The sequence below is a fragment of the Astatotilapia calliptera genome, chromosome 4 (assembly GCF_964374335.1).
Source record: "Astatotilapia calliptera chromosome 4, fAstCal68.1, whole genome shotgun sequence".
NCBI lineage: Eukaryota > Metazoa > Chordata > Actinopteri > Cichliformes > Cichlidae > Astatotilapia > Astatotilapia calliptera.
Genome location: NC_137425.1, coordinates 25,982,350 through 26,002,397, shown reverse-complemented (window position 1 = coordinate 26,002,397; position 20,048 = coordinate 25,982,350). Strand labels below are relative to the sequence as shown.

The 20,048-nt window shown below is 39.3% G+C and overlaps 1 protein-coding gene across 1 annotated transcript; it reads left to right on the top strand.

Annotated features, from left to right (window-relative positions):
- Positions 1–715: 715 nt before the first annotated feature.
- Positions 716–10,695, top strand: kcnj4 (potassium inwardly rectifying channel subfamily J member 4). Its single transcript, XM_026165677.2, has 3 exons — positions 716–996; positions 5,096–5,227; positions 6,550–10,695. Exons 2-3 carry the CDS (start codon positions 5,205–5,207, stop codon positions 8,174–8,176), a joined length of 1,650 nt encoding a protein of 549 aa, XP_026021462.1. The 5' UTR covers positions 716–996; positions 5,096–5,204; the 3' UTR covers positions 8,177–10,695.
- The last annotated feature ends 9,353 nt before the right edge of the window (positions 10,696–20,048 follow it).

Below are 20,048 nucleotides of genomic sequence, written 5' to 3'. Positions count from 1 at the left end.
GATTCAGGTCAAACAACACTTTCAGCACTTAGGTAACAAATTTGCACTCCTTCTGGAATGACCACAGTATGTGAGAGGAAGCCTGCTGCTTTATCACAGTTAAAGTTAAACTAAACACAGGGACATGGACAAAGTTTCAAAGCTTAAATCCAGCGCTCTCTGCCTTTCGTAGCTCACTGTTGTTATAACCTTTGTCAGGTGTTAACAACAAGCTGGAAAACATCTCTAGCACAGCTGTTCGGGAGTAAATGGAAAGCATTTACCGTCAAAGTGCAATTTGCGGCAACAGCCCTGTAATCATCAGGGTGATGCACAGTTTTAAACTGTGTTGGCAACTTGCTTAATCTCCAAGACCCCATATTTTTGTCTCCCACCTGTTGCCATTTTTGTTCCTTGAATAGACTTACTTCAGAAATCATGACTCAAATGAGTTCCTGCTTGCTTACATGGGCACATCAGGCATTACTCAACACCTACATAAGCTGAGAGCACACCAAGTGGATATCCATTTAGTGTCATTTCCTCTCCTTCCTCTCTTACTTTCTTTTGCTTTTTTTCTCCTCTCCTCTCCTCTCCTCTCCTCTCCTCTCCTCTCCTCTCCTCTCCTCTCCTCTCCTCTCCTCTCCTCTCCTCTCCTCTCCTCTCCTCTCCATCCACCTCCCCCTCCCTCCCCCCATGCACAGCAGAGGGGAGATTGACACAGCGTTTTCAGGCTGTGGCGTATGAGTACAGTAGCAGAGGAGGGTGCGCACAGACAGGATTACCATCAGCGAAGGAGGCAGCGGAGGACAGGAAAGGATTGAAGGAGAGACACGGCGGGGATGAAACGATGAATAAGCGATGAAGGAGTAACTAGAGGAAACTATTCAAAGAAAGGAAGAATTAAAGAAGTTGTCACACACCTTATGAACTTAAGGACGTTGGAGCTTTGCCCCGCAGAGTGAGAGCGAACTAAAAGTACAAGCAAAAGAAAGGAAACAACTGATCATTTGCAAGGTGAGAGTAACTCCTGCTCAAATGCCAATATTTAAGTATCAGAAAGATTTGCTGAAAAACAGTTTGATAAACCGAACTTTGAATACATTTATGTGATAACTTTGCTTGTATTTTAGAACTTTGGTAACCTCTGATGACAGACATGAAGAGCAGCTTTTAGTTTTGCATGCGGACAGTGCACTGTTTCGCAGAGATCAACCCAGAATAAGCACTGCGTCAGACGTACTCAAAGCTCGGGCATCATGGAAACTGCTGTGTAGGGTTAGGTCACACTAGTCATTCAAACACTGCAAATCTCTACAACCCTGGCGAAGCTTAAATGCATCACATGAAGACATATCAAGAATCATCAGGTATAAATATGCCCGAAGACAGTGATGCTGTCCACCTGTTGATCTTCTTACGCACCTGTCTTATGTTTTTATGCAATCTCATCAGAAGGGAATCATTGTTTCTGGAGCCTTCAGAAAAAGGAGAGGAACAGCCTCATTGTATCTTCCACATCTGCAGAGTAAAGTGAAGGAAAAGGGAACAAATTATCCACTGATGGCTCCACAAAGATGGAAGAAGTTGAAGGGATCCTCTGACACAATCTTCATAATGATGCAAACACATTTTCTTTTGCAGAAAATGCTAAACATGTGGACAACAGTGTGCAGGAACTTTAATATAAAATAAAACTTCTTAGTTTGTATGAAGGACAAATTGATTAATTATCCTCGATTACATCACTGTGACCTAGTCTCGTCAGGCTAATAAACGCTGGTAATCCTTTAGGTCAGTTAAATTGAATAAACTGTAGTGAGACATTTTATTCCAAAAAAACTGACTACATTGTTCAGAGACATGACTGAGATATCAGACAACTAACTTTAAACGGTCAATAGACTTGAGCTGCTGCAGATGAGCAGTCGCCATAGTGACCTTTCTCTATCTGCTCATGAGAATAAAGAGAAGCTAGGTGGGATCAAGGTAAATGTGACCTGTGACTAAGTGTCATTGCTGCTTTTAAAACTTTGTCATCACTTTCAACCCGATGTGTTGCAAAATGATCATGTGGTCAGTTTGTATAACCGGCCTGAATCGTGAACCAGAAAATACAATATGTTATGCAAAAATTAAAATAGGACAAAATAGGAAAAAAAACCCAAACAAATCTGAATTGAAGCCAAGATGGAGGATGTCTGGGATGTGAAGATAGCGTGGGAATAATTCTCTTCATGGCTACTGCTGATGCTTTGTAGGTACTGAGGTGAAACCAGGGTATGTATTGATTAGCTTTCACAGAAGAAAGAGAAGCAAAGAGAAGTGGGATGACTAACTAAAAACAGTCTTTTTGATAAGATTATCAAAGTTATTGATCAAAACCTGAATAATCAAATTCCACGACAGTGAAAATAAATGATAGTTTAAGGCAACAATTGAAAAATAGTTCCTGTATATACAGAGTTTGAAGGTTAGCTTGTTGTATTTGAGTAGTTTTCAGTTTACTTCTAATTTTGTCTTCATGCAGAAAACATTTATATGCAATGTCATTTGCATTTGTTCACAAAGTCTTTTAAGGACACTGAAGCCACTTTCCTGTTTTCAACAATCAACGCATGATGACCAGCGATCAAGATCCTTGTGCATGATGACTGCTTCATCTGAGGCTGTATCTGATATAAAGCATGTCTGACATCTGATATAAAGCTCTGGCATTCGCACTGAAAATATTACTTTTCTTAGTGGCTGACAATGTCGTTTATCTCATCAGGGGCCATTATCAAAAGCTTTCGGGGAAATGAACACTTGAGCATCCTAATTTCCTTCTTATCACCCAGCTCACTTACCTCTTTTTTTAATCTTTGCTGAGTCTAATAGCCAGAAAGTCCCCAAGTTGCGAAGCAACATGTCTGCATTTGCATGTGCAAAATGTGCTATATACAAACATATATACAAACAATATATTCATAATTACAGCAGGGTTCCAACCAAAAATTACTTCAATATGAATGAGTCAGATAATGGCACCCTTAATCTACAATTGAATACAGTAATTAGACCAAAAATCTAAATTCAAAAGGTACGTTTGATTTTGCATGTTTAAAAAAAGGCAAAAAAAAAGAACTAAATCCTCATATGTGAGGAAATGAAACCATAAACATACCCTATATTTGCACAACTCATACACAAGCTTTAACAGAGACTCTTCCTTCTTATAACGTTTTAATCTGGATTATTTTCCAGACATATGCTAAAAATGTAAAATGCGAGAAAATATGTCTTTTTGAAATTTTATCATTCATATTTTTGTGATCAGTGTGGTTCTATTGCCCTCAGTGCAGTATGAACTTATTTGGGAAATAGGCAGGCGAAAGTAAAACATCCAAACTCTGCAGGGCTCCTCTCGTCCTCATTTGTGTTTTCACTCAGTGATGCAGATCAAAAGCCTGCACTGAGTGTCACCTCTTAGCGCCCATTTAAACATATTTAAAGTCACATGTAGCTGTTGTGTTCCTGCCCTTGCACCCTTTCTCTCATTCCACCCCTCCCTCCCTCTCTGACTCATTTTATAAGAGCACTTAATACTGTATACTGCCCCCCTCCACGCACACACACAGCTGGTGACTCTCTCCACTTCCCTCCATCCCCTAAATGCCAGAGGAGATGTGTTCCTATGGAAACTGACATCAGAAAAAAAAATCCCCAGTTTTAGGTGGTGACCATTAACTGGTTTGTATTGTGTGTGTCTCATCACTGCTTCAACACTTTGGTACCTGCACTCTGCCAGCCCTCCTGTTCATTACAGCTTAGAAACCTTTTGCACTCAAAGGGAAGCCTTAGAGCTTATACACTGCTGGCTCACTGAAACAGACACAAGCTAGGAGATCTGCAAAATCATGCTGTTAGCTGGAAGTTAGCCTGAGTGGAGGCAGACACACACTACTTATTAAAAATCAAATCCCTGCAATCAGCACTTACAGACATTTCTCTATGTGTATGTGGTTTCCAGTGAACTCTCTGGTTGATTAGGAGAAATGATTAAAGCCTCCGACCCCATCTTACAGAGAAACAAAAATACAGTTTCATGTGACACCTGAAAATTCAAGAAAAGTCAGTGTCACTTTGCTAATTTATTCTCTTATTTTACTATATTTTGAACTAGAAATCACGTAAAAAAAAAAAACTCAGCTCAACACATGCATTTGATTCTGATGCCCGATATAGTGTTATATTATCGATATAAGCTACACTATAGACAGATATAGACAGTTTTGCGCCTTTAGATCGGGCCCCATATGTCTTAAACAAATAACTGCATAAACTTTTATTTTCAATTAAAGATGCATAAGATGCAAATAGTCTCACAAACAGCTCTCTGACATTGCAGATGTGCTAAATAGATACAAAGAGAGAGTTTAATAGTAAACGCATTGTTCAAAAAATTTCAAATGACTTGTCTGACTGGATTTCATTAAGTCTGAAAAGCTTCTGAGAAAATAAAAGCACAATGGTGAACACAAAATGCAAATAAATTGTGTCATAGTAAGGTATGTGAGTCTTGGAGGGGTGGGAGGTAAGTTCATGCTACTATCCTTGATCTCTTGGTCTGGGTGTAGCAGTAATATAACACACTGGCTGCAATCAGGTTTGTAACATGTAATTTTGCTAGGTTGCCAAAGTATCTGTCAAACTCATTTTAGTTCATAGGCCACAGATCCCTTCATGTGATTGCAAGTGGACTAAAACTTTTAAAAAAAGAAAAAAGAAATCAGTTTTTTTTATTGTAAAGAAGTAGAGGTGCATTTTATCAGCATTAGCATTTGATAACAAAGCAAATGACAACAAGCCTGGGATGTCTTGGGAAAAAAGGCACAGGTTTTCAGTTTCAGTCCATTTTCTGTAATTAAAAAGAAAGAAAACGCTCCTTAAATTAAACAAAATATGCTGCCTTCTTCAGTGTGCGATGCCAAAACCATGCATAGACTACTATTCCTCAGATTTTCCACTCATGCATTACTATTATGCAAAATATTAAATGTGGTGAGGTTGGTTTAAAAAAGCAAGACAGCAACCATCACATGACAGTTTCTGTTGAATTTTATGCTTCTTCCAGGGGTCTCTTCAGTGGCCTGAACACCACCTGCTGTGAAGAGACCAGATGTTTGGGAGTAGGACACAGTTTGGCCTCCCACTGTGGCCCTCTACCTGTGATCACTGGTGCCATGGGAACAAGTAGAGCCAACAGGTGAGCCCAGTAATATCAGCCTGATGTAAATTTACTGATGCGGACCATTGGTCTTTGAACTCGTTTTACTTGGTGTTGCTGGAATTGTAGCATCTCATTATTACTGTATCAGCTCTGTTTGGGCAGCTATCTTTGAATTCTCAGCTTCATCTCATTATTTCCTGACTAATTTGTAGAGGATCAAAGACTGCTGCGTTCACTGAAACAATTTCATCCTTTTTTAATTTGAACGTTGGTTGGTTTAGAAGTATCCAACCGTCCGGTGAGAATGGGCTTGTTAATTTGGGTTGGCAGGATGAGTCAGGACCAGCTCAGGGATATTTACAGTAAGCAGATCCTTAGAAAAGGCCAAGGCCGTCCTACGCTGTCCTGACCAGCGGCACATGAAGAGCTCTCGGCTTCAGGTAGCTGCAGCAGGTCTCGCACAGTGAAGAAGGAGGTTGCCTTGATGTACTATGCACTATGTTCATTTTTTTCCATTCTGTGTGTAAATCAATAGTCGGACACCTTATTTTTTGAACACACAACACCTAATTTCTTTCTTCTTTAACTGCTTGTTGTGACTTAAATATACCAAGGCGGTTCTTATGGATTTCATTTTGTCTTACAGTTTTGTGTCTTGCGAATCAGCATGATGTTTACCCCCAGCACCACAACCGCTCACATCCCCACCCAAGAAAAACAACACATAACATCGATTTGTCATTGTCAACATAAACTTAGCATCTCTCAAACAGAGCTCTCAAGTGTCAGTGGGTCAATGAATGATTAATAGAGTGTTAACACTCATTTACATATGATGAAGTGCCCCCACAGTACAGGCATGTCCATCCCAAAATGATTTGTCTGACTGACACTGAGTCACGTATAATCCTATAATCTGTGATGACAGCGATCCTTCTCACGCAGCTAAATTGAACTCACCTTCCTAGCAGGTAATCCTCTATGTAAAGGAGATGCTGATACACTCAGGTGAAGATGAGTTTGGTCAATTTAAGTAGACCATTTGTGACTCTGAGTTCAATATATGTTTTGTTTTATGACTGGAGTCATAAATGTTACTTGATGCTGACCTTCCAATCTGACTGGACTGAGAATGAGTAAAAAAAAAGCAGCCAATGTCTAAGGACAAACTTTGAAAAGAGCTTCAGAAACCCAGAGAACTATTTCTCAACACCCCTTCAAAAATTGGAATTGGAAATTCTGGAGCTAATTGGAAGCAACAGATAAAGAAAAGAGTTTTGCACAGTACGCCACAATCAACTAAGAATAAAAGAAAAAAAAATACAATTTTTAATCCAAGTCCCTTTTTTTCCTGACAGGTACAGCATTGTGTCTGATACTTTACCAGAGGAAGAAAGGCAAAAGATTTCTAGCTTAGGACTCCATAACGGCCACAGTTCACCCAGATTCAGACTGCACTTGGCCTGCACCTCAGAAGGAGAAGACAGGAGGAGGTCAGGAACCTCCGCTATCGTGCCCAGCACGACGGAGCAAGGAGTGATGAACAACTACAACGGAAAGGTTCTGACAAGGGGCTCCAACCAAGTACGGAGCCGATTTGTGAAGAAAAATGGACAATGTAACGTTGTGTTCACCAACATGGAAGAAAAGGGGCAGCGCTTTCTAGCTGACATCTTCACCACCTGTGTGGACATCCGCTGGAGATACCTGTTGGCTGTATTCTGCACCAGCTTTCTTGTCTCCTGGCTGTTTTTTGGTTTAATCTTTTACACTGTTGCCCTGGCACATGGGGACTTTGAAGAGCACCCTACACTGAAGGGTGATGGACTGACACCTGGAGGTCTGCACGGAGCCACATCTGGACATACAACTGGAGAGCAAGCACAAAGGATGCCCTGCATACTTCATGTTCAGGGGTTTATTGGGGCGCTCCTGTTCTCCATGGAGACCCAAACTACTATTGGTTATGGATGGCGCTGTGTTACCGAGGAGTGCCCTGTTGCTGTAATAACAGTGGTGATACAGTCCATAGTAGGCTGCATCATTGACTCTTTCATGATTGGCACCATTATGGCCAAGATGGCTCGGCCAAAGAAGAGGAACCAGACCCTCATGTTCTCCAAAAATGCTGTCATTGCGCTGCGTGATGGCAAGCTGTGCCTCATGTGGAGGGTGGGGAACCTGCGGAAGAGCCACATTGTGGAGGCTCACGTCCGTGCCCAGCTCATACGTTCGTATGTCACAGCTGAGGGCGAATTCATCCCTTTAGAGCAGATGGACCTCAATGTGGGCTATGATGAGGGCACAGACAGGCTGTTTCTAGTATCTCCACTGGTTATAGTCCACGAGATAGACAAAGATAGCCCCTTGTATACTCTGAGCCGAGCTGATCTGGAGGCAGATGACTTTGAGGTCGTTGTGATCCTGGAAGGAATGGTGGAGGCCACAGCCATGACCACCCAGTTCCGTAGCTCCTACCTTTCCAGAGAGATCTTCTGGGGCCACAGGTTTGAGCCTGTGATCTACGAGGACCGCGACCGCTACAAGGTAGACTACGCACGCTTTCACAAGACATACGAGGTGCCGTCAATGCCCCATCTCAGCGCCAAAGAGCTGGATGAAGCTGCGAGCAAGGCTTCTTCCGCTGCTTCTCCTGCGTCTGCATGCAGAGCCACAAAAGACTTGATCCCCATGTCACTTAACGCTTTCTGCTATGAGAACGAGGTGGCATTGAGCTGTGGGGAGGAAGAGGATGATATATTTGACTCTTCTCAGATTGTAGGGAAGGAGAGGGCAGAGGAGAGAAGGACTTCAGTTTCTGTTGACTTCCAAAATATGTTCCACGACAACTCGACCGTGACTTCAGGCAGTCACAATGTCATGTGTGTTCTTGACATGGACAATAACCAGATGGAGTTTGATATCTTACAGACTGCAATTCCTCTTGATCCAGTGACCTATAAGAGCGAGCAAGAGATTCAGTGAGAAGGGGGAGGGTATGGTCTCCCATGCTCCTCCTGTTTCTGGACCTGTTTTCTGCATGTCCCATACCCCTTTTGCCTTTCCAGTGTTATTTTATATTCACATTCAGTGGCTCAAAAGTACGAAATGTTTCCTAAATAGTTTTGTGATGGAATTTCTTAGAGCTTTTGTCAAAGGTTCTTTGTGCAGAATAAGTCTGGCTTTTTTTATTTTGGCTCCCGACAGGATTTTGGCTCTTTTATTATGATTTGACAAAGGAAAGCACAGTGGCAGAAAAGCCCACAAACTTGGACTAAGAAATGTATATTTTGCATAATTAAAATGTTCTTTATCTTAACTTAATTTCTATGTGAACATAAACAATATATTTTATGAAAGAAATAGCAATTCTGATTTGAATTCTCTTTATGAAGAGAACCGAAGTTCTTCAAGTTTTATGCTCGATAAACTTCAGCCGGTTCGTGGATCATCATGCTGGCAATAGTTTCCCACATTGTCTTTTATATTCCCATTTGTATTGAAGCTTGTTTCTACTGCTGAAAGAAGTCGGAATATTTGACTTACAAATGTACATTGAAATGGAAAATATTTGTGCGCTGCAAATGTTGAAATTTACAGGAGAGAATCTTCTATATAAACGTTCATTCAAGTATATTTCCTAAAACTGCCCTATAATAAGTTATTTAGCATACATTATTGATAAACTTTTTGATTTTGTACAGTAGCAAAAAAAATTCTAAGTGCAATCACTAAGTGTAACAAAAGATGTTTCCTGAAGAACGTAATAAAGTTTCCTTAAGATAAACTTAGAGGGATGTCACTGGATTTAAAATCTAATGTTTAAAACATAGTTTTGAGCTTAAAGTTGATTTGTTAAAATGCTTAATTTTATTAGTGTATCAAGACTAAAATAACTTTATTAAGTTAGGATAATGATTAAAAAGCAGAGTACACTATAAAAAATTGTGTAAAAAAAAAAGAAGGGGGAAATGTCCTGGTAATTTTCTGCCATTACATTTTTAATGGAGGTTTGCGTATTTGGTAACTGGTAAAATTATTGTGTGATTAAAAAATACAGGAAAAAATCCTTAAAAAGTTCATATGGAAAATGATTTCATTTTAAACCAGCACATTTCACTGTATTTTTACAGATTTTGTTTTTACTGTGCAGATTTCTTGATCGCTCCTTCTGAGGATTTCTTTCTTGGTTTGTTTCTTGCGGAGGTTGCAGGCTGTGATTACAGAATCAATACTGAGAATCGGCTTCAAAACACATTTGCTCTGTTACTGTCCGCCAAAGAAAGGTGTGGTGTTGGATAACAGTGGCCCGTGTACAGTACTTGCGTCTATGATAGTAGGAAGCACAACAGGAAACAAAGGGACGGAGGCTGTTTGTGCAGTCTCAGGAAGTGCAATAAGTATTTGGATGTGGGTGGACGGGATTATTACTAATGTCTTATGAATTGTTGCAGACAAAGTTGACATGATGATTGTATGATAGATGACATGAGAAATAAGTTTCCAATATTTACTGGGAAAGCATGCTGAGAGAGCCAAATGATATGATAGATGATAAAAGTTTACCATGGAAAATACTAAAATACCTGTAAATAAACATTATTTACTTTACTGATTGTATCGTCAAATATTTCCCATCAATTAGTTTCAGACTGAGGCCTGAACAAATATTTGTAATATGTTTACCCTGTGGCTTTTACATGCAGTAATCAGACTGTACCGACTACAATATTCAGTCTGATGGTTTTTATTTTATTTTATTTTATCTTATTGTTTTGTTTTGTTTATTGAGACTTTTATGAGTTTAATTTTTTTTTTTTTTTGCTGACTGCTAGCAGGCGTGTTTGTTTTGTATTAATGTGAATGTGTGGGAGAGAGACTGGATGTAGAAACGATGTGCATCTGAGCAACAAACAGTAAATAGTTTTAGTTTTCATAATGTTTTATTGTCAAAATTCTCAATCCAGATAACTAGGATTATACAAAGCATATGTAAAGCAACTCAACTGACAAACATACACTGCCAGCCAAAGTAAAATACTTACTATGGTTTAATGAATTCAACACTGCAGGATGACAAAATAAAAAATACAAACATAACTGACTTTTAAATAACTTACACTTTGATGTGCATATCAGTTTCACGTTTATCATCATGTTTATTCATATTTATAAATGTTTTTGACAGTACAGTGCAAGTTTTGGTGTAAATGTTTTTTTGTTTGCCCTGGTACATCTTGTAAATAAGACTGAAATTACTGTATCCATAATAATTTTCTCAAACATTCATATGAAATGCATATTTAACACACTTAAATTCAAATTTTACAATTGTGTGAATTTGATTTGACAAGGACACCTTAAAATACGGAGGACCAAAACATTACTTAATTAAATTAACATATTAAATGAAAATGTGCCTGATTTGGCACATTTGATGGCATATTCATTTAGTTACTGAAAGCAGGTGAGCCACCGAGATGCAATAAACAAGTAAAATTGGAGTTCTGGACTTCTGATTCTGACTTTTTTTTAGTGTGGTTGTTCGTGTAATTTCTGAAATTTTACTTTATATTTATTTATTGAGACATATACATTGTTGGTTTTGGTTCTCCATATTTAAATGTAATCAGATTCTGATTAAAATGTTGTTAAATTTCTATACTTGTGTACAGATTATTTTGACATGAACATGGGCAAAAAAAATACAATTTTAAGTTACTCTGAAATTCTTAAGTTATTTTAAAAATAAAAAAGTGAAAACACATTTTTCACAAGGTTTTGACTGGCAGTGTATAAAAGTCTTTATGCAATGTCAGTTCTGGATTGTGTAATACTTGACAAGAATGGGTGTTAACTTAACAAGTATGTGCTTTGTATCCTTTGCTATAAAGTCTTCCTGCTTTGTAGAAATCAAATGATTTTCCATTCCTTCCTTGGGGATTAACACACGCACTGAGCAAACTACTGTCAGACTGAAATAAGCTGAAAAGATTTAAAAAACAAAACAAAAAAAAAAACCCTGAAGTACAAAGCACTTTATTCTTTCTTGTACATTTTTTGATGTTGCAAATAAATATTTCTGTAATTATGTCTGTAATGCTGTTCTCTGCTCTCTCTCTCTCGCTCTCACACACACACACACACACACACACACACACACACACACACACACACACACACACACACACACACACACACACACACACACACACTCCTTTCTAGTGTATGCACTGAACTCCTCTGCACTGTTTGCCATTCCTCTCCGCAGCCACTAGATGCCTCTGCAGGCGTTTCCATCACACGAGAAGTGTATTGCTGCTTTTAAGTGCAACCTAAATTTATAATTTTGTTTTTCTTAAAGGCAAAACTATAAAAAAGAAATATATCACTGGAAAAACAAGAGTTTTGGCCTCAGATAGTTTGATGTAATTTCAAATGTCTGCCTTTTTGCACTAAAGGGCATTGCCCTGGGTGTGGCATCTCACAAGGGACACCACAATGGTGCCAGAGAGCTGAAAGCATCATCATTATAACATATCACTTGATAAACAGAGAGAAAATGTGACTCAGATTTTGATGGGTTTTGGTCTTTTTTAAACTTATGTCCTGGAAATGTGAGGTTCTTTTTATAGGATTGTTTTTTATTAACAGGAAAACTTTTATGAACCTCATTAGAGGTTTCACTGATGAGAAGACACAAGTTATGTTTGAATGATTCAAAAGGTACAAGCTTTAAACTCACAGCAGCATTTCCTGCTGCATTAAAAATATCTGACCCCCCAAAAAGCAGCTATATTTTCAAATGACAGTAATCACAGCAGGCCATGGTACATATCACATGATTAGCTTTCAGTGCTACAAAGCACAATCCTAGTGACTGATAAATGTTCAAAGGGCTCTAAAGTGTGCATCCATCCAGAGTCACATGTCTGTTGTGTTTGCCTCTGAGATGGATGGTTTGACCAGACAAAAGAAAATCAAAGGAATATCGGCAGAAACTCGGAATGAAAGCAAGCACGTCAAACCAGACTGATCATTATCTTTAAATGCATATTTGTTTGAATCAAAGGACCCGATTGACAACTGAAGCCCCCTAAGGGTAATTTTTTTTTAATCCAAAATAGGTCATTTACACATATAAAGCACACATTTTGTTTCTGTATGCAAAGCACGGGTGGAGTTAGTGATAGTGTCATGGTTGGCTGTGTGGCAGGCGGGCAAGCAGGAGTGGTGGATCCAAAATGCAGGACTCAGACACAGAAGTTCAACTTAAAGCGCAGCTTTATTGCTGGAAAACCTCTAACTAAACTCACCAAAAGACAAACAAAAACGCTGGTGGACTAAAACACTGAAGCAGAAATACTGAACTGGAACTAGAGCTGGAAACAAAACACTGGTAACACGGAGGCAAAACACACACAGCTTGTTGAGGATACGACGCAACACTGACTCAGAGAAACACAGGGACTAAATACACTGGGAAGTAACGAGGAGAATGAGACACAGAAGGAGGGCACAGCTGGGGGAAATTAGAACTGACGAGACAAGCAAAGCAGGACACATTCACATAAGACACGGACCTACAAAGTAAAACAGGAAGGATCACACAGAGACGCGAACTTGACACAGTGGAGACAGCAACTAAGAAAAACAGAGACATAAACCATAAGGCAGAGGACTCTAAGAACCGAGAGACACAGAGGGGAACTCAAACATGCAGACACAGACTTACACAGAACAGAGGGGACATAGAGAAACATGAAGGGCAAGGGATCGAAACTAGAAACCATAGAAACTCACACCAAGTACAATAATACAAAAATCACAATGAACTAAAACGCTGGGTCAGGAGACCCAGGACCCTGACAGATAGCTGGATTCTCTTAAGTATCCCGTAAAGCTATGACAGAAATCCTGCACAAAAGCAGGCCAAGTGGACTTCAGCTATTATCGATACACCTGTGCAATCCTAAACTCTGACAACTCAAAATATCTGCAGTATTTAGTGACTAAAAGAGATGATCTAAGGTTATATTTGAAGTTCTCTGTTCAATGTCCAGGGACACTATACCATCATGCATTGTGATGAACAAAAAAGTAACAGACGGATGAGAGGAAGCAGCGAAACAACCTCAACTGATGACGCTTAAAGTAGTTTTTTTTTAACTTATATAAAAAAGTATTTACTGTTTATTCGTTTTAATCTGTCATATTTCATTTGTGTGGCAGAAATAACATAATAATAGTGCAGGAATAACAACCTATTTCTGTATGTAGGAAAGAGGGGATAAGGATTGATTTGGGAAGCAAGGTGTTTGTCTGCTGTCAAAATGAAGATTAAACTGCAGAAATTCAGTCACTTACATATTTAGGAAATATAAATATGCTGTGTTTTCTCAGATGTATTTATAAAGCTTTAAAACTATTTTGGAATCGGATCAATTCAAAACAACATTGTAGGATGGAGACATAACACTTTTGAAATATTCTAGTCTCGGAGACTTCCAAACTTTCCAGATCTGATGACTTCATGATAATTTAGCCAAGAAAGTTTGCAAAATTAATGCAAGTACTGGAACTTCTTGTGCAATGGAAGCCAGCGCCCTCTGCTGGACAAGTACTAGAAATTTGTTCTTGACTGGACCTTTTTCATCGGTGACATTCTAGTTTGATGGAAAAGATTGTGTGCAAAGAGGGAAGAAAACTGACTGGCTTCTAATAACTTCATGGACAGCAGTACCAGCAATCTTTTACACTTCTAGTCAAGCGTGTCTAGATGCAAACTCTCAATGAATCTTATCCAACTATGCAAAATTACTGCTTCTGATAACGTAAAAATGCAGAAAATCCAACATGACACAAACAAGCAATGGTATGTTGATGTCATTTGGTCGATCAATCAATGGAAGTTGATTTTAAGTCACAGTCAAAGATCAGTCCTACACACTGACTATGGCCAATTTAGAATCACATAGAGAGATAAATATATCATTTTGGAGTCTTAATGATGTAAAACTGATCCACTGATTTGCAATTCAGCAGGGTGTAGTGTCTTTCAGGTCTAAATACAGAGCAGACCTCCTAATGTTACACATTTGATGAGTAACTATAAAGGGAATCCAGCTTCTCAGTGCATAAGTTATTTCTGCAAATATGGGTGCTTAATAAAAGGGGTCACACTGATGGGCTGCTTACAACATTAAGAGTTGTGAGACCTCACAGCTGATGTTAATATACTAATATCCAAAATGCATTTTGTGGGTTTCTGATTAAATAATTTCTCTCAACTTTCCTGTCTTCTCACCAACTTCTTAATTATATGCCATCTCTGTCTGTCAGTCTAAAGCATTTCCCATGCACAAGAATCCTGACAGCAAAAACAGGCGACCTCTGAGCCACAGGAGAAGTGGAGAAGCATTGAAAATGAAAAGAGGGACAGGAGGATGAAGGGGCAAGCTGCTCAGTAACCTCGGGCCTCGAGGCTATCGGCTTTTCATTAGCGAGTCAGTGAGTGAGTGAATGAGCGCAATCCTTGGAATGGTAAAACAGGAGAAGCCGTGCTGGGCCACGTCGGCTATTAGGGTGATTTGGGGGCTCCCACTGACTCCCATTGTGCATTGTCTCCAGAGTGAGCAAATGAGGCCCAACAGTAAGCCTTTGTGTGGGACATTTAACTGCCGTTTAGCATGCTAATTATGGGAAATGTGTGTTTCTCTGTGTGCCAGCAAGTATCCATCATGTTCTGGTCTCTTCCATCTCTCTCCTGGGATTTACGCTCTTCCAGCTCCTCTCTGTCTCCGTTTTCTATCTTTCCCCAAGGCACCAAGCCCCACTGATCTCAGAGTCACTGCCTGACCCCGGTTGAAGCTCCTTTCCTGTTGTGTCCGTCTTCTTCATTTTCTCTCTTCATTCCTAATCCTCTTCTTTTCCCCCCTCAGTGTTATTTATTTTTTACTTATCAGCTGTTTCTGATTATGCCATGCTTGGATTCGTTTCGCTTTCGCTCGATCGTTCAAACATTAAGCCTCTCTTAAAGTCTGTATAGGACATTATCCTCACATTTAGCCACGGAAAATTTCATCTTCAGACATGCCCTTCTTTGATGACTCCTTCTGAAAAGTTTAGCCTGTGCTTCCTCTGTATTTCTTTTTTATGTATTATAGGTGTATGACTCCAGATTCCCAAATTATTTTGGCCTAAGAATTCCAAGAATGAGGATGACAAACACATTTTCAAGATATATTTTTTCTTTTAAACACATGAAAATCCAATCAAAATCTTAACCATTGGATTTTCTTATTTCAGCATTTCAGTAAGGCTTGCATTTTAATAATATTATGTCCGAAAATGTGGAATCTGCATTCTTTCTAATGCCCAGAAGTGGGCGACACATGTGGCTACATAAAGCCGTCTGATTCTATAGAAGTCTATGAGAAGACGTCCCTACTTCTTACTTCATTTATGACTTTAGTACACACGTTTCAGTCTCAATCGCTACCTGTAAGTCACACTCAAGACAAGATTATGTTTATTTTGTAAATGAAGCTCTAATTGTTTATGTCAGGATCATAAATTATTAGCAAAAGTTTAACAAAAGTATCGCCTAAACTGTTTAGGAATGACAGCCATTTTTATACAAGTTCCCACATTTTCAGAGACTCAAACATAACTGAACAATTGACTGACAAACAGTTTCATGATCAGGTCAGGTGCTCATTTTATTCAGTGACAAATTACGCTGCTTAAAGTGCTGAATTCCAAGTTATGATCTTTCATTAGGGTCACTGAAATCTTTAAATATGAGGTCCAAAGAAATGTCCATGTAAATGAAGGAGGTCACCATTAGATCAAAAAACGAAACTAGACCTATCAGAGAGATAGCAACAACTTTAGGAGTGGCCACCACAACAATTTAGCTCATTCTTACCATTCTGACCAGCTCAGCAACACCAAAAGGCCTGAAAGACCATAGAAGACAACTGAGGTGCAGGATGATGGTTAAGAAAAACAACTTCACAGCATCTAACCATGTGAAGAACATTCTTAGGGCGGTAGGAGTAACACTGTTAAAGTCTACAATCAAGAAACGTCTCAAAGGGTTTGAATTGTACCAGAATGACAGGAAACGAAACGTCTAATTGAGACCAGTTCATGATCTATAGCAGGGGTGGGGAACTCCAGGCCTCAAGGGCCGGTGTCCTGCAGGCTTTAGATCTCACGCTGTGTCAACACAATTTAATTACGATGATTAGTTCATTACCAGGCCTCTGGGGAACTTCAAGACATGTTGAGGAGGCAATTTTAGCATTTAAATCAGCTGTGTTGGATCAAGGACGCATCTAAAACCTGCAGGACACCCTGATCTATAGTGTGACCCGTCATCTGATCATCTGTCAAACATAGCAGAGATAGTTATGGCATGGGCATGCATGGCTGCCAATGGAACAGGGTCTCCATTGGTTTATTGATGATGTGGCCGCTGACAGAAGCAGCAGGATAAACTGTGAAGTGTACAGGGCTGTACTCTCTTCTCAGATTCACATTCAAATGCTGTAAAACTGATCGGGCAGCTCTTCGCAGTGCAAATGGACAATGACCCAAAGTGTGCTGCAAAAGCACCCCAAGTTTTTCTCAAGGCAAAGAAATGGGATATTCTTCACTGGTCGAGTCAGTCACCTGATCTCAGCCACTAAATGCCAGTAGAGCATGCTGTTCTGTTATTAAAGACAGAACTGAAGGGTGGGAGAGCCACAAACAAGCACCAACTGAAGGTGGCTTCAGTAACACAGCATTTCATGATATCCACGCATTCCAGGCCTATTAAACGCAATCCTTATATTTATGTTAGTTTGATCAATTACTTTTGAGTCTTGGGGGACTCAAAATGGGCGACTGTGTGTAAAAATGCTGGTACCCATTGAAGTTGAAGGTCTACACTTCAATCAGACATTGATATTTGATTTAAAATCCACCGTGGAGGCAGTACCAAAAACACACCCCAAAAAATCACTATCCAAAAACCTATGGACCTGATTCTAAATGTTGCTATAAATTCCTGGACGATAGGCTCCTGCAACCCTTTACTGGATCAGTGGAAGAAATGGACTAAATTCAGTTTAAGATCTTTTTATCTTATTTTTGTTGTTGTTGTTGTGTTGGTTCTTTTACTCGTCATGGGAGGCAAATTCAGAAACTGAGTCTTACTGCTACTAACTTTACTGTAGGATGCAAAATTAATGGTTTTCACTGGTTGAAACAGGCCATTTAAATTTTCTCTTTACTTTGTTGAATGCCACATTTAAATGACTGTCTACAATCCATTTCCACAACAGAGCCCTCATATGTGTGGCATTCACAGGGTGTCTTCAGTGTACAGTGAGCTGATGTCAGTTAAACAGCATTATTTCAGATAATTCGGAAGAAATTGAAAGAGCGCGACAGAATCAATGAGAAATGTCACTCACTGTTTACACAACAAGGGCAGCTTTGTTGGACCTGATAACTCGAACCATTACTTTGATGTCGTTTGTCATCTGAATGCTTTATACTGTGAGTAATGAAGTTACAGATGCTGAACTTCAATCATGTCCATTACTCAAGCCAGGAGACAAGTTCTGAGGCTAACTGCTGTGCTGGGATATTTGCAGAAACATCATGGAAATAGGGAGCTTCATCTAAAGAAGAGGTCAATTAATTTTTCCTGTGGGGCCGCCTCTGTGGAAGAGTGGACTCAGTTCTGCTCAGTATTATTATTTTTATCTCTTTATAAGATTATTGGTTCAGCTCTCCACAATAGTTCCAGTTTTTCATGTGTACCCTTCAACCCAAACAAAATAAAACCATGCACTGATCTTGGTTTTTGAGTGACCTTTGTAGGAAAGACTGTGGCCATGGAAGAAAATAAAGAAAAAGAAAATTTAAGAAATAATTAATTTGCAAAAATGAATTTGCAATTTGAGTTCACCAACTTTTGTAACACTGTAGCTACAAAACATTCACTTAAAAAATGTTAACTGAACTAGAACTCGTGGCTGTGTTTGTGCCTACAGGAGTATTTTAATACAATTATGTATGGAACAGTGGCGCGGCTGCCCCTCTGTTGGTCTTCCATGGTTTCTTGTGTTCTGGGGGCCTCTGGATGTCTGGAGTTTTGATCTCCTCCATACCTGCTTCACACCCTGGAGGACGGGGTTGTGGCCCCCCCACACTCCCTAGCAGATCGTTACATGGAGAAACCTTTGGAATACAAGCGCGCTGATCCACACAGGTATGCACACGGGTGTTCACTGCTCGTAGACCCAAATTACACCTTTCTTGGCTGCTACTTCGAAGCACATCTGTCCTGCGTGCTGCACAACAACATTGAATATTTAGTATTTACTGCTGTTTACACTTAGCTAGATTAATGCAATGGTGTTGTGTTTAGTATGTTGCTTTGTTTTTTTTTCTGCTTGTTTTCTATTCTTCTCTCAACAGGTGATCCAGGAGATTTTTATTTTTTTTCTCCCCCCCTTTCTCACTGTCCCTCTCCCCTTCTGTTTTTCCTTTCCTTCCTCTTTCTTTCTCCCTTTCCTATCTCTCACTCATGTCTGTCCCGTCTGTAACATCTGAAAATAAAATATAATAAATAATAAAAACAAAGATTGACCAAATGGACCAATACGGCAATGCCACGATGATCCATTTGGCAAAGTAAATCCATTGGGTATCCTTGTTGGTCTTCAGACAACAATTCTGATGGCTAAAGAACCAAATGGGACAGGCGAAAAAAAAAATGTTAACAAATCACTTAAAAAAAAGATAACTAGTTCAATCATATCCATCATGTCTGCTGTATGGTGTATTTTATATTATGTATTTTATTTCCGAGCCTTCAAAAATAGCATTCAAATTTTAAACCTGACAAATCTGATGATTTATTTTCTTATATGCACATTTTGAATTTGATGGCAGCAACGCATATATATATAAAAAAAGCCGAGGCACTGGTTTGATTACCCATGATGCATCATCTCTTTTTTTAACAACGCTCTGCCGGCATTTGGGGACTGGGGCGATCATCTGCTACAGTTTTGAAAGTGAATCATTTTACGCATTGTTGCTTAATGTCCAATTTTGAGCTTATCAGCAGATCAGGGAAAGCTTTGTTGTATTTTTCACTTCATAATGGAACAAATATTTTTCAGTGGGTGACGACACCGAGCCATTTTAGCAGCTCGGCTCTTAGTTTGCAGCCATGCTGCTGCAATACACACAGGATAAGCTTTGGGATTGGGTTGCTGAAACATGCAATGCTTTTTCTTGCATACATTTTTTCAGCATTAATGGTGCCTTCAAAACTTATACAGACTTAATGCACTAATGCACACCACAAATGCCTGTGTGCTTGTAACCTTCCACTTCACTTTAGGATACTGTGAAAGAAAAATCAGTAAAAAATCAGTAAAGAAATATTGTTTGGTGACGACATAGTTCAATTCATTTTATTTATATTTCTAATTTGCAATAGCAGTCACCTCAAGACACCTTATATTGTAAGATACAGACCCTACAATATCAGAAAGAAACCCCAACAATCAGACGACGCCCTCTGAACAAGCACTTGGCAACAGTGGGAAGAAAAAACTCCCTTTTAACAGGAAGAAACCTCTGGCAGAACCAGGCTCAGGGAGAGGCTGCCATCCTCTGTGACGGATTTGAGTTGTGGGGCCAGAGACAGGATAAAAGACAATTAATAAAATTGAGGTGTATAAAAACACAGATGTGAAAAGAGGTGAGCCACGAAGAAATGCTAAGTCCATCACAAACCAGCTAAAGCCAAGAAAAGGTGCATTTGTGGATCCAATTTTTTCTT

Excerpts from the sequence above, each read along its gene's own strand:
- kcnj4 (XM_026165677.2), top strand. The coding sequence starts at position 5,205 with ATGGGAACAAGTAGAGCCAACAG. Across the intron at positions 5,228-6,549 it reads GGAACAAGTAGAGCCAACAG|GTACAGCATTGTGTCTGATA; the intron begins GTGAGCCCAGTA and ends TTTTCCTGACAG.